This window comes from Hyperolius riggenbachi, chromosome 4, assembly GCF_040937935.1.
Source record: "Hyperolius riggenbachi isolate aHypRig1 chromosome 4, aHypRig1.pri, whole genome shotgun sequence".
Classification (NCBI taxonomy): Eukaryota; Metazoa; Chordata; class Amphibia; order Anura; family Hyperoliidae; genus Hyperolius; species Hyperolius riggenbachi.
The window spans coordinates 5,659,838-5,674,952 of NC_090649.1; the positions used below are offsets into that span (position 1 = coordinate 5,659,838).

Here is a 15,115-nt window from a genome sequence, read left to right on the forward strand (position 1 = left end):
AAAAAAGTCCTTTAATATTCTTAATTAACCATTAATACTTACCTGTCCCTTTAAATAAATGATCCCACGCAATATCCTCGGAAATGTTCTATCAGTTACAATGTAACAAAGTTATTACAATATAACAACTTTGTTACATTGTAACTACGCCGCACCCGACGTCACTCACCGCCGCCGCCGCCACCGCGTCTGCGCTGCAGGACCCGAGCTCTGAGCTATATAGCTCAGAGCTCTCAAAAGCATCTTTGTATTTGGGCTCCAAGGAGCCCCATTGGTCCTTAGCAGACCAATGGGGTTCCTTCTGATTTGAAGGAACCCCATTGGTCTGCTAAGGACCAATGGGGCTCCTTGGAGCCCAAATACAAAGATGCTTTAGAGAGCTCTGAGCTATATAGCTCAGAGCTCTGTCGGGTCCGTGCAGGACGCTAAGTCCCCGCCGGCTCCGCTGCCCTCCCCGCCTCTCCCACATGTCACCCACATGTCACCCACATGTGGGTGACATGTGGGTGACAGATGTGGGCGGGGTGGACAGCGGGAGCTGCGGGGACTTAGCGTCCTGCACGGACGCGTATGCGGCGGCTGAGCGGCGAGTGGCGTCGGGTGCGGCGTAGTTACAATGTAACAAAGTTGTTACATAATAACTTTGTTACATTGTAACTGATAGAACATTTCCGAGGATATTGCGTGGGATCATTTATTTAAAGGGACAGGTAAGTATTAATGGTTAATTAAGAATATTAAAGGACTTTTTTCGTGGTTATGTTTTTTGTTCAATTAAAATACTTTTTCTATGTGTTTGTGTGTTTATTTACTTTTAACTCTTAAAGGAAATGGGTAAGGGGTACTACAAGTACCTCTATACTCATTTCTCCTGGGAGGGGGGTGGGCATCTGGGGGACCCCTTTTTAAAGGGGACTCCCAGATTCCACCATGAACCCCCCACCCAGGAAATCGCGGCCTCCACCTCCACCGCCCATCGGAGGTGGAGAAGAGCCCCTTGTCCTTGGATTGGACAAGGGCTCGGAGGGGGAGGGGAAAGCTTGGCTGCCCCTCCCCTTCCGAGACCCCCCAATCCATGGACCATGCGGGCTGGTATAGTCAGGGTGCGGAGCCCCACGCGGCCGGTGCTCCGCATTCTGGCTATCCCAGCCTGCATGGGGGACAAGGGGTTAAAGAGGTCTGGGAGGGGGGACCCCACGTCGTTTTTTTTTTATATTTCCCACACTCAGAACGAAGTAAGTAAAACTCTTCCCACTTGGGGGAATCTATGAAAATAATACACTATTGTTACCTGTGCAAAAAAAACTGACATTTTCCGCATTTAAAAGACATTTTCGCCCTTGAAACTTAAAAATCGATTTTCTCAAAAACTATAAGGTCTTTTTGAAAAAAAAATTTTTCCTCTTATTCCCACTGATCCCCTTAATATACCCTGGGAATTTGGTGTTCCTAAACTTTAAGCAGGCTTTGCTATTAACCGTTAAAGTCGGCGGGTTTTTAAATGTTTACATTTTTCCTTTGAAACTTTAACATCGATTTTCTCAAAAACTATAAGGTCTTTTTGAAAAAAAAATTTTTCCTCTTATTCCTCCTGATCTCCTTAATATATTCTCCAAATTTGAGGCTCTTAGCATTTAAGGGGGCTTTGCTATTAACCCTTAAAGTCGGCGGCTTTTTTATATTATACGGAGCGTTACGGTTTAACGCGAAATTACGGTAGCGTTTAATGCGAAATTACGGCATGATACGACTGTAATGCGAAAATTACGCGAAAATTACGCTTACGCGAAATTTCGCGAAATCCTTCTTCATTACGATTATGTACTTACGGCCATAATCGTAATTACACTAATTACGCGAAATTTCGCAAAATCGTAATTAGGTCATTACGCTCATCTCTAATGACAGCCTGTACTTGTATTACTGGGCCTACCTAACCAGCCCAAATCACATGATCATGTATCTTGTACCCTCTCCCTTCCCTAGTGTATTCTACATGATTGTGTGCTCCTTTCCCATGACAGCCTGTACTTGTATTACTGGGCCTACCTAACCAGCCCAAATCACATGATCATGTATCTTGTACCCTCTCCCTTCCCTAGTGTATTCTACATGATCGTGTGCTCCTTTCCTATGACAGGCTCGTACTTGTATTACTGGACCTGCCTAACCAGCCAAAATCACATGATCATGTATCTTGTACCCTCTCCCTTCCCTAGTGTATTCTACATGATTGTGTGCTCCTTTCCTATGACAGGCTCGTACTGGTATTACTAGCCTACCTAACCAGCTCAAATCACATGATCGTGTATCTTGTACCCTCTCCCTTCCCTAGTGTATTCTACATGATCGTGTGCTCCTTTCCTATGACAGCCTCATACTTGTCTTACCGGACCTACCTTACCAGCCCCAAATCACATGATCATGTATCTTGTACCCTCTCCCTTCCCTATGTATTCTACATGATCGTGTGCTCCTTTCCTCTGACAGGCTCGTACTTGTATTACTGGACCTGCCTAACCAGCCCAAATCACATGATCATGTATCTTGTACCCTCTCCCTTCCCTAGTGTATTCTACATGATTGTGTGCTCTTTTCCTATGACAGGCTCGTACTGGTATTACTAGCCTACCTAACCAGCCCAAATCACATGATCATGTATCTTGTACCCTCTCCCTTCCCTTGTGTATTCTGCATGATCGTGTGCTCCTTTCCTATGACAGCCTGTACTTGTATTACTGGACCTACCTAACCAGCCCAAATCACATGATCATGTATCTTGTACCCTCTCCCTTCCCTAGTATATTCTACAGGATCGTGTGCTCCTTTCCTATGGCAGCCTGTACTTGTATTACTGGACCTACCTAACCAGCCCAAATCACATGATCATGTATGTTGTACCATCTCCCTTTCCTAGTGTATTCTACATGATCGTGTGCTCCTTTCCTATGACTGCCTCGTACTTGTATTACTGGGCCTATCTAACCAGCCCAAATCACATGATCATGTATCTGTACCCTCTCCCTTCCCTAGTGTATTCTACATGATCATGTGCTCCTTTCCTATGACTGCCTCATACTTGTATTACTGGACCTACCTAACCAGCCCAAATCACATGATCTTGTATCTTGTACCCTCTCCCTTCCCTAGTGTATTCTACATGATCATGTGCTCCTTTCCTATGACTGCCTCATACTTGTATTACTGGACCTACCTAACCAGCCCAAATCACATGATCATGTATCTTGTACCCTCTCCCTTCCCTAGTGTATTCTGCATGATCGTGTGCTCCTTTCCTATGACAGCCTCGTACTTGTATTACTGGGCCTACCTAACCAGCCCAAATCACATGATCATGTATCTTGTACCCTCTCCCTTCCCTAGTGTATTCTACATGATCGTGTGCTCCTTTCCTATGACTGCCTCGTACTTGTATTACTGGACCTACCTAACCAGCCCAAATCACATGATCATGTACCCTCTCCCTTCCCTAGTGTATTCTACATGATCGTGTGCTCCTTTCCTATGCCAGCCTCGTACTTGTATTACTGGGCCTACCTAACCAGCCCAAATCACATGATCATGTATCTTGTACCCTCTCCCTTCCCTAGTGTATTCTACATGATATTGTGCTCCTTGCTTATGACTGCCTCATATTACATTGCTGCAGTGGGGCACCTAGTTTTGGCACTTGGTGCTGAGCCCCAAAACAACCTTGCAGGAAGGGAAAGGGAGACTGCTACACTCTCATGTGGTACACAGATGGAGCAGGGAGATCAATGCCAAAAGTCCATAGGTAACCAAGGAAGCCCCGCTGCACCAAATGGTCGGGTGAAGCCAATACGCGTGAGCTTTTAGTTGTAACACTGATGATGGATTAAAGAATAAAGATTCTCTACGTCACCCTACCATTTGGTGCAGTCCCGTCCTTGGTTACCCAAAACAACCTTCTTCACTGTGTACTCCCCAGAATCTGCCTCTTGGGTTTTCATTCTGTATCTATCTACTGGTATGTGAGATTTGATTATTTGAATTAGAGTTGGTGGAAATTGCCAAATGTTGCTTGCCATGCCGAACAAATGCAGTATTTTATGGATTCCAAGTTAGCAAAGTGAAAACCAGGGGTGTTGCTAGGGTCCTAGAAGATCTGGGGCACCCATGAGCAGCAGGTGGAGACAACCGACAAAAAAATAGGCGTGGTCATGTAGGGAGTGGGCGTGGCCATGAAAAAATGTAGATGAATTTAGCGATGTATAGGTAGCCAAGCATAAGTTCTGCCAGTATAGCCAGGCATGTGTCCACAGTATAGCTAGCCAAGCATAGGTGCTGCCAGTATAGCCATAGGTTTCCCCAGTATATGTGTAGCCAGGCATGTCCCCAGTATAGATAGCCAAACATAGGTGTTGCCAGTAAAGCAAGGCATGTGTCCCCAGTAAAGGTAGCCAAGCATAGGTGCTGCTGCCAGTATACCCAAGCATGTGTCCCCAGCATAAGTAGCAAGCTGCCTGTCTGTCCCTCTCCCGCAGCCCCCTCACCTTCTTTGATCTTGCCACGGAGTCCGGATCCCCGCTCTGTCAGGAGACATTCCTTCTGTGTGCAGACGAGTGGTGACCCCCCGCACTTCAGGAGAGCTGTGTCCCTTCCTGCTAACACATGTATACAGGAACTGTATACACGTGCTAGCAGGCAGGGACACAGCTCTCCTGCAGTGCGGGGGGTCACTGCTCGTCTGCACACTGAAGTACTGCTGCCTGACAGAGCAGTGATCCGGTCTCCGTGGACAGCCTCCTGGTGGAGGAACGGAGCAGACGAGATGCTGCTTGCCGGTGCTTCTGTCTGGGCACCATGTGCTCTAAGGTTCGGGGCACCGTGGGCAGGGATCCGGGTCACGTGACACGGATCTTAAGCCCTAGCGACGCCGCTGGTGAAAACTCTAAATTGTAATTGTAATATATTGTAATTGTAATTGATTTCACATATATTTGATATTTTCACAGCAAACATAAGGTGAAATAAGATTCAGGTAAACTTGCACAAACATGATTCCATTTTTGGCTTAGGATTTTTGCAATTTCGCATTTATATCCCAGGTGCAAGCTCAGTAGACATTTTTTACTATTTATCCAAAAATGAAAGCAGAAAATGTCTACTGAGAACGCTCAAGTGAGGTGAATGCAAAATTTCCAAGCAAAATTCTGAATTGTGAAATTCTCATTCAAAAGGTAGCAAAATCCATGCTTACATCCCTAGTTATTATTCAGTGCTCCTTTTGTTGGAAAGATTCTGGCAACTCTCTAAGATGTCTATTTCTGTCCAGTGGGTTGGAGAATATTCGGTGGTATCTCTCTAAGACATTCACAGACTGCATGGAGGGGTGGAATGTGGTAAATATTTTGTTTCCTGCTCAGGTAATAAAAATCGTATCAATGTAATTTGGTAAAGAAGCTTTTGATGTTGGGAAATCAGTCATCAGTAAGGTTTGCACACTGCGGTGTTGTCTGGCAACTGATAGTCCTGCTACTTGTGGTCATTTTAGGATCTATTACAAAGCCACCCCCGTGACATAGACAATGCAATATAGCATAGAATGCTGGTGGGCTCCATGTTTGCTAGACTGTAACATGTAACTTTAGCCCGAGTCATTTGCCTTCAGTGGGAGTGATGTCATATCTTCCAGAACAGAAACAATGATTCTTTCTTGGTTATACCATAATGACTCCCTGATGATGGTACTCCAGCATATGGTAATGGTTAGCACACCTGAAGTATTCAAATGATGTGCCTGGAGGGAGGACTCAGCAATACTCCGGGCCCAATATCAAGCAGAAGATATTTGTTGTGTGTTACTTACTAGCTTATGCCTCGCTTTACCAAATGATGTCATGTTTGTGAATTGACATTTACTAAGATATTTACCACAGAAGTTAGGAATTTACCTCACTAGTTGTTGTTATTTTTTGTGAATTAACATTTGACAAGATCAGCAGTTTATCTGTTGAATAACAATTGGCTGCTATTATGTGTTCGGGCTTAGGCCCGGTTCACACTTGCGTTATTTTGCGGACGGCAGCCGGACCGCAAAGTCCGCAAATGGAACGGACGATTAAGGGTCCATTGTTAATCAATGGACCGGTGCGCTCTCGGCCGTTCCTCCGGATCTGGATCCAGATGCGGTCTGCGGTCCGGTCTGCGGTCCGGATGAAAACTGAACGTGACCTGAACGGATCCTGATGGCCTCCTGATGGCGAACGGAAGTTCTCAGAACGGACCGGACCGGAACGGACCCGTGCCACCGGTAAGTATTTCATCAAAACGCAAGTGTGAACCGGGCCTTACTTCTCTCAGTAGTGTTGTATTACATCACAGTCATCACTTCTGTTTATATATTAGTGGTGAAATATAGTTATCACATTAACATTTCGTTTTTTGTTTTTGTTTTGTTTTTTAATAAGTAAGTTGTGAGCAACCTTTTTGGTAATAAAAATAATATCAAAATATTTTGTCTGGATGAAACAACACCACACCATCTACAGAAAGAGTGCATTGAAGAAAAGCTTTTGGAAACCAATGCGCATCACAATAAAATCTACTTTTTATTAGACTGTTTAGACATGGTATTGCGGCAGAACTATTTCAAATTTAAAGATAACTTTTACGTGCAGACACAGGGCACGAGTATGGGGTCGCCTGTAGCTCCCTCATTCGCAAATTTATTTCTGACAAATTTGGAAAATGCAATGTTTTTGCAGAATCCTAAGTATAAACAGCAGCTTCACGGTTACTTCAGATTTGTGGACGACATACTCATTTTGTGGAGAGGTTCAGAGACCTCTTTCCACGAAATGGTAGATGAGGCGAATGCTATGCATTCTACCATCAAATTCACGGCGGAATGCTCAGCGGTGAGCATAAATTTTCTAGACGTGACTGACTATCAGTAAAGAAGATGGTAGGTTTCGGACGAAACTGTTCCGGAAGCCTACTGAAAGAAACAATTTATTGCGTATGGACAGTTTCCATGATGAAAAACTTAAAAGAAGTATACCAAAGGGACAATTTTTACGTGCTCGGAGAATTTCGTCCACTGATACTGAGTACCGTGAGGCTGCCACTAGACTTGTAGACAATTTTGTGGAAAAAGGGTTTGACAAAGTGAGGTTGTTGCAAGTCAGTGATGAAGTAGGTACCTTAAGCAGAGAGTCATTGCTGGGATCAGGAAGGAGCGAGATGAAAAAGTCAGACAGAATTCCGTTTGTTTTACATTATGGTCACTTGTCTAGGAAAATAAGAGGGATAGTGTGCAAGTTTTGGCCCATCCTACAGAAAGATCCAGAGGTTGGATCTCTTTTCAAGGAACTTCCCTTGTTTGCTTACAGGAGAGGCAGAACGGTTGCCAATTTTGTGTGCAAGAGGGATCCGAAACAAAGACAAATGATTGGTCGCAGAGGCACGCATCCTTGTTGCTCCTGCAATTGCTGCTCTGCGGTGATTAAGGGAGATTGTGTCTCCCACCCCCACACTGGTCAAAAGATCAGGGTGGGTGGGAGTTACAATTGCAATACAGAGTATGCTGTGTATGCCTTAAAATGCCCTTGCGGGCTGGTATATGTAGGAGAGACCACACGAAATGTCAAAGTCCGTATCCAGGAGCACAAAAGGAGCATTGCAGATTTCTATAAGAATCCTGAGAAACAGAATGTCCCTGTGGCTAGACACTTTTATCAGGCTGGACATTCAGCATCTCAGCTGAAATGGATGGTAGTGGATTCTATTCCCCCTCTTAGACGAGGAGGTGATAGAGAAAAGGTATTACTCCGTAGAGAGGTTGAATGGATTAGGAAATTAGATTGCGTGAACCCTAGAGGACTAAATGAAAATGTGAGCTACAAATGTTTCCTTTAATCCTTACAAAATTGTTTCCTTTAATTCTTTTCAGGAAAGAATTCTAATGTGGGCCTCTATAAATTGCGGGATATGAATGACCACTCATCTTGTTTGTGCAGGGTAGACGGTATAGTAGTTCCCTGTATGAGGATTTGGATATGTACATATTTGTTTCTTTTATGTCACTTGCAATTTATTATATAGAACTTCCTGTGGAGAAATGCTGGACTTTCAGGGGGGTTGTACTTCCTGTGGGTGGTCCTATATAAAGGGTGGTGTGGTGGTGGGTGGTTACACCTGATGAAGGGTCAGAGTACCCGTAACATGTAGTGTGTGCAGTTGCTCAAATAAAGAAGTCAAACGCAAGTTTGGAGCCTGTGGAGTGCCTTCTTCTACTTATTGAATACATCTACAGAAAGAGTCTGAATATGACAGGTGAGGCTGCAAGCTTGAATTGCCTAATGCTCAGCAGCAGATTGTGATTCCTTCCAGTCCAGGTTTGGAGAATCACTTGAGACATCCCCAGTGGAGATGATTGGAGATGTCTTAGAATATCAGGGCCCAGGTGTTCAACTAAAGTAGCTGTGTGTATTTCCCCTGCCATTATTAATGTCTACAACAGTTCCAGCTGCAGATCATTATAGAGCTTCAATTATATGTCTTTTCTCCTTTTCCAGACAGTGAAAATTGCCAGACATGCCAGTATGATGAATGGCCCAATGAGAAGAAGGATCGGTGTGTCCCCAAAGTGCTGGATTTCCTGTCGTACACTGGTGACATTATAGCTGTGTTCTGTTCTGTGTCCTCGGGTGGTTTTTCTCTTATAACTATGCTGATATTAGGCATTTTTATCTCACATCGAGACACGGCCATTGTGAAAGCCAACAACAGGAACCTGAGCTTCATTCTTCTGCTCTCCATCATGCTGAGCTTCCTCTGTGTTTTCTTGTTCCTCGGACATCCTGTTGATGTGTCCTGCTTGCTACGCCAAATCTGCTTTGGAATCCTCTTTACTGTTGCAGTGTCCTGCATCCTGGGCAAAACCATCATGGTCTACATAGCATTTAAGGCCACCAAGCCTGGCAGCTTATGGCAGCGATGGATTGGAGCCAATATTGCCAACTATGTGGTCCTCTTTTGTTCATTCATTCAGGTCATAATCTGTGTCATCTGGTTGTCAATCTCTCCTCCCTTCCTAGAGATGGACTTCTACTCTTCTCAGGGAAAGATCACTATTCAGTGCAATGAAGGGTCTCTTCTGGGATTTTATTCTGTCCTTGGCTACATGGGCCTTCTGGCAGCTGTGAGTTTTCTTCTGGCCTTCATGGTGAAAACATTACCAGACATCTTTAATGAGGCCAAGTACATAACATTCAGCATGCTAGTGTTCTGCAGTGTCTGGATTGCCATGATCCCAGCTTATCTGAGCACCAGAGGAAAGTACATGGTGGCTGTGGAGATATTTGCCATACTGGCCTCTAGTGGTGGGCTGTTAGGCTGCATATTTCTGCCCAAATGTTTCATTATTTACTGGAGGCCAGAGCTGAACTCTAAAGCATGTTTATTGAAGAAGACATACAATAAATAGAATAATTACTGATTACCAACATACAGTGTTGCCCATAATTATTCATACCCCTGGCAAATTTTGACTTAAAGTTACTTTTATTCAACCAGAAAGTATTTTTTTGATGGGAAATGGCATAAGTGTCTCCGAAAAGATAATAAGACGATGATAAGAGGCATTATTGTGGGAAAAAAATCTCAGCTTTTAATTACATTTGAGCAAAAAGTGTCCTGTCCAAAATTATTCATACCCTTCTCAATAATCAATAGAAAAGCCTTTATTGGCTATTACAGCAATCAAATGCTTCCTATAATTGCAGACCAGCTTTTTGCATGTCTCCACGGTTATTTCTGCCCATTCATCTTTAGCAATGAGGTCCAAATCTTTCAGGTTGGAGGGTCTTCTTGCCATCACCCTGATCTTTAGCTCCCTCCACAGATTCTCAATTGAATTCAAGTCAGGACTCTGGCTGGGCCACTCCAAAACATTATTGTTGTTGTCTGCTAACCATTTCTTCATCTTCACTATTTTTGCTTGTTTTGGTTCGCGTGTTTTGGGTCATTTTCATGCTGAAGTGTCCACTGGTGGCCAAGGCCAAGTTTCTCTGCAGACTGCCTGTTGTTGTCATTGAGAATCCTCATGTATTGCATATTTTTTCATGGTGCCGTTTACTGTGATTAGGTTCCCTGGTCCATTGGCTGAACCTCCCCCCCCCCTAAAGCTTTAGGTTCCCACCACCATGTTTCACAGTGGGGATGGTTTTCTTTAGGTTGAAGGCTTCTCCTTTTTCACACCAAATAATTTCCTTTAGATGAACAAAAAAATTGAATTTTTGGTCACAATGATGTTTCCTCATCATTGTGACCAAAAATGCAATTTTTTTTGTTCATCTGACCATAACACAGAAGACCAGAAGTCTTTTTGTCTGTCCAGATCAGCATTTGCAAAGGCCAAGAGAGCTTTTGTGTGCCATATCTGGAGAAGTGGTGTCCTCCTTGGTCTGCATTAGAGTTGGGCCGAACCTCCGTTTTTAGGTTCGCGAACCCTGTTCGCGAACTTCCGCGAAAGGTTCGGTTCGTGAAAAAGTTTGCGAACCGCAATAGACTTCAATGGGGAGGCGAACTTTGAAAGTTTTAAAAAATTCTATCAGCTGGAAAAATGATAGAAAACATGTTTCAAAAGCTCTAATACCTGGAGCCACACCTAATTGAGTGAAATACACATCACTGCTGGAGGACCCGCCCACGCTCCCTCCTCCAAGCAAGGTCCTTTATACCATTTGACTCAGTTGTCTGCCTACACTAATTAGTTATGGGACAGTTGCTACACACTCTGCTAGGAAGATTTTAATAGGAGGGTCTCTTCTGCCAGGGAATTATACTATTTTAAAAACCAGTATACATCATACCATAGCTGAGAATCGAACCCAGATCTCACTGTGTGGTGGGCACGTCACCCTAAGCACTGTACCACTACAGTAGTAAGTGAAGCTAGCCTAAAATGTACCATTTATGCTCAATGCAATAGAACCATTAGGTTACTTAAAGGAGAACTGTAGTGAGAGGTATATGGAGGCTGCCATATTGATTTCCTTTTAAGCTATAACAGTTGCCTGGCAGCCCTGCTGATCTATTTGGCTGCAGTAGTGTGAATCACACCAGAAACAAGCATGCAGCTAATCTTGTCAGATCTTACAAAAATGTCAAACACCAGATCTGCTGCATGCTTGTTCAGGGTCTAGGGCTAAAAGTATTGGAGGCAGAGGATCTGCAGGATAGCCAGGTAACTGGTATTGCTTAAAAGGAAATCAATATTGTAGCCTCCATATACCTTTCACTACAGTTCTCCTTTAAAGGGAACCTTAAGGGCCCATTCACACTTGAGCGGGAATCGCATGATTCCCGCTCACGGCAAACCGCTAGCGGTTCTGCAAGAACCGCTACACAATGTAGCGAATGGCAGTGTTCTCACTGCCGCGGTTGCGGTTAGCGATAACCGCAACCGCGCTGCATGCAGCGGTTTGCTGGCGACGAGCGTTCCGCGATTTGTGATCGGGATTAGCGTGCAAAGCACGCTAATCGCGATCGCTCCAAAACCGCTGCAGTGTCCAGTGATTTTTCCGCAATAATCGCAGGAAAATCACTCCCGCAAAACGCCAGCGGTAATCGCCGGCGTTCTGCGGTTCTAAGTGTGAATGGGCCCTAACTGAGAGTGATATGGCTGTTTCCTGTAAACAATACCAGTTGCCTGGCAGTCCAGCTGATCTTTGTGACTGCAATAGTGGCTGAATCACACCCTGAAACAAGCATGCAGCTAATCCAGTCTGACTTCAGTCAGAGCACCTGATCTGCATGCTTGTTCAGGGGCTGTGGCTAAAAGTATTAGAGACACAGGATCAGCAGGCGATTCAGGCAACTGGTATTATTTTAACCACCCTGGCGTTCTGATTAAATCGCCAGGGTGGCTGCGGGAGGGTTTTTTTTAAATAAAAAAAAAACTATTTCATGCAGAGCGGCAGCGATCAGGCAGCACACGCGGCTGGCAAAGTGCCGGCTGCGTGTGCTGCTTTTTATTTCGTTAAAATCGGCCCAGCAGGGCCTGAGCGGCAGCCGCTGGCGGTGTTGGACGAGCTGAGCTCGTCCAGACCGCTCAGCTGGTTAAAAGGGAAAAATCCATATCCTTCTCCGTTTAGGTTCCCTTTAAGGATTTGTAGTATAAAAGCCAACTCACATGGGCTGGGATTTGAACCTGGGTCTCACTGTATGGTGGGCAAGCACACTAACCACTATACCAACTGAAGCTGGCCTAAAATTTACTATTTATGCTAAATACAAGAGAAAAAGTAGACAAGACAAATAACATTTATACCACACTTTTCTCCTGGTGGACTCAAAGGACCAGAGCTGCAGCCACTAGGGCATGCTCTATAGGCAGTAGCAGTGTTAGGAAAAGAGAGAGATATGAATCTACCTGGCTATCTGGGGTTCTCTTTGGACAACTGTTGAACACAAAAGAGAAGGCCATGTCTGCCTAATATCTGTAAGCAGTGGCTGCATGGTGTAATGGACAAGGGCGCTGCCTCTGACAAAGGAGACCAGAGTTCAAATCTCTGCTCTGTCTGTTCAGTAAGCCAGCACCTATTCAGTAGGAGACCTTAGGCAAGTCTTCCTAACACTGCTATCTTGTCTAATTTTTCTGTTGAACACAAAAGAGAAGGCCATGTCTGGCTAAATATCTGTAAGCAGTGGCTGCATGGTGTAATGGATAAGGGTGCTGCTTCTGACAAAGGAGACCAGAGTTCAAATCTCAGCTCTGTCTGTTCAGTAAGCCAGCACCTATTCAGTAGGAGACCTTAGGCAAGTCTTCCTAACGCTGCTACTGCCTATAGAGCATGCCCTAGTGGCTGCAGCTCTGGTGCTTTGAGTCCGCCAGGAGAAAAGTGTGATATAAATGTTATTTGTCTTGTCTACTTTTTCTCTTGTATTGAGCATAAATGGTAAATTTTAGGCCAGCTTCATATGGTACAGTGGTTAGTGTGCTTGTCCACCACACAGTGAGACCCAGGTTCAAATCCCAGCCAATGTGAGTTGGCTTTTATGCTACAAATCCTTAAAGGGAACCTAAACAGAGAAGGATATGGATTTTTCCTTTTAAAATAATACCAGTTGCCTGAATCGCCTGCTGATCCTGTGTCTCTAATACTTTTAGCCACAGCCCCTGAACAAGCATGCAAATCAGGTGCTCTCACTGAAGTCAGACTGGATTAGCTGCATGCTTGTTTCAGGGTGTGATTCAGCCACTATTGCAGTCACAAAGATCAGCTGGACTGCCAGGCAACTGGTATTGTTTACAGGAAACATCCATATCACTCTCAGTTAAGGTTCCCTTTAAAGGAGAACTGTAGTGAAAGGTATATGGAGGCTACCATATTGATTTCCTTTTAAGCAATACCAGTTACCTGGCTATCCTGCAGATCCTCTGCCTCCAATACTTTTAGCCCTAGACCCTGAACAAGCATGCAGCAGATCTGGTGTTTGACATTTTTGTAAGATCTGACAAGATTAGCTGCATGCTTGTTTCTGGTGTGATTCACACTACTGCAGCCAAATAGATCAGCAGGGCTGCCAGGCAACTGTTATAGCTTAAAAGGAAATCAATATGGCAGCCTCCATATACCTCTCACTACAGTTATCCTTTAAGCAACCTAATGGTTCTATTGCATTGAGCATAAATGGTACATTTTAGGCTAGCTTCACTTACTACTGTAGTGGTACAGTGCTTAGGGTGACGTGCCCACCACACAGTGAGATCTGGGTTCGATTCCCAGCTATGGTATGATGTATACTGGTTTTTAAAATAGTATAATTCCCTGGCAGAAGAGACCCTCCTCCCTCTGGTAGGAGGTAGAAGGGTAGAAGGGTCGAAGGGGAGGTGGGAGGCCAATTAAAATCTCCCTAGCAGAGTGTGTAGCAGCTGTCCCATAACTAATTAGTGTAGGCAGACAACTGAGTCAAATGGTATAAAGGACCTAGCTTGAAGGGAGGATGGGTGGGTTCTCTAGCACTGAGAGCAGTGTGTTTGACAAAAACATGTCTGCTGACAGTGATATGGAGGGTCAAAATTTTGCTCAATAGAGCATTATGGGGCGAATCGAACTTCCGCAAAAGTTCGTCTGGTGCAGGCGAACGCGAACCCCCAAAGTTCGCCTGGAACCGTTCGCAGGTGAACCGTTCGGCCCAACTCTAGCTTTGAGGTTGTATTACCTTGTTACATGCCGACCCTTATATGTGTATGAGGTCTTGGTCTTTTTTATATAAAAAATATAACTTTTATCTTTGGATATTGACAAATAAAAGTAATTTTATATTTTTCTAGATATAATTTCTCTTCCCCTTATTAAGGTTTAGATTTAAACAATGATGCTGGCCAGCTTCCCTGCTCGCTACACAGTTTTTTGGAAGTTGGGCAGAGCAACTGCCATTCACTAAGTGCTTTTGAAAATAAATATATCCCTGAGAATCCTCCATAAAGAGGTGGACTAGTCCAAAACATGTCGCTTCTGTCAGATTTCTACTGTCTACTGTAAGTGACAGCAACATGGGAGAAAAGTAATTTATGGCTCATTTCACTCTGGAAAAATGTAATTCTTCTTTGTATATGTTTGCACATATTTTAAATTTTATATTTTTTCTCCATTGTGCCCCTTTAAGAGAAAAGCAAATTCCTTACAAATGGGGATTCCATACAAAAGTCCCACTGAGTAATGCAGGGAAAACAGTTGCTATATCCACTTTGGAAAAAGGTCTACAGGCACTACGCTCATGGAGCATCCATACCTCCCCCCTCCCCCCAGCGGTGATCCAACGAGAGACAGATAACATCCACATCTCCAAAATACCACCAGCCTGGCAAAACGCCACCCAGGGGAGCTTATGGCTTCACTTGCTCATAGTTCTCTTTTTTACCATGTTGACTAGATTCAAGTCTCATAGATTCAAGTCTCATCCTGGCTACGGTCAGTACCTATTCAGTAAGGAGTTCAAGGCAAGACTCCCTAACACTGCAGGGTGGCCTCCTGAGTGTGTCCCAGTGGCTGCAGCTCTTGAGTGCTTTGAGTCCAACAGGAGAAAAGCGCTATATAAATGTTTGGATTATTATTATGGA

General features: G+C 44.3%; 1 protein-coding gene across 1 annotated transcript in view; it reads left to right on the forward strand.

Moving 5' to 3' along the window:
• The window catches only part of LOC137571083 (vomeronasal type-2 receptor 26-like), a 193,548-nt gene extending 184,076 nt beyond the window's left edge, over positions 1–9,472 (forward strand). Inside the window, exon 8 of the mRNA XM_068279765.1 lies at positions 8,562–9,472. Within this exon, the coding sequence (XP_068135866.1) occupies positions 8,562–9,472 (911 nt within the window). The remainder of the gene's footprint in view (positions 1–8,561) is intronic.
• Positions 9,473–15,115: the final 5,643 nt, after the last annotated feature.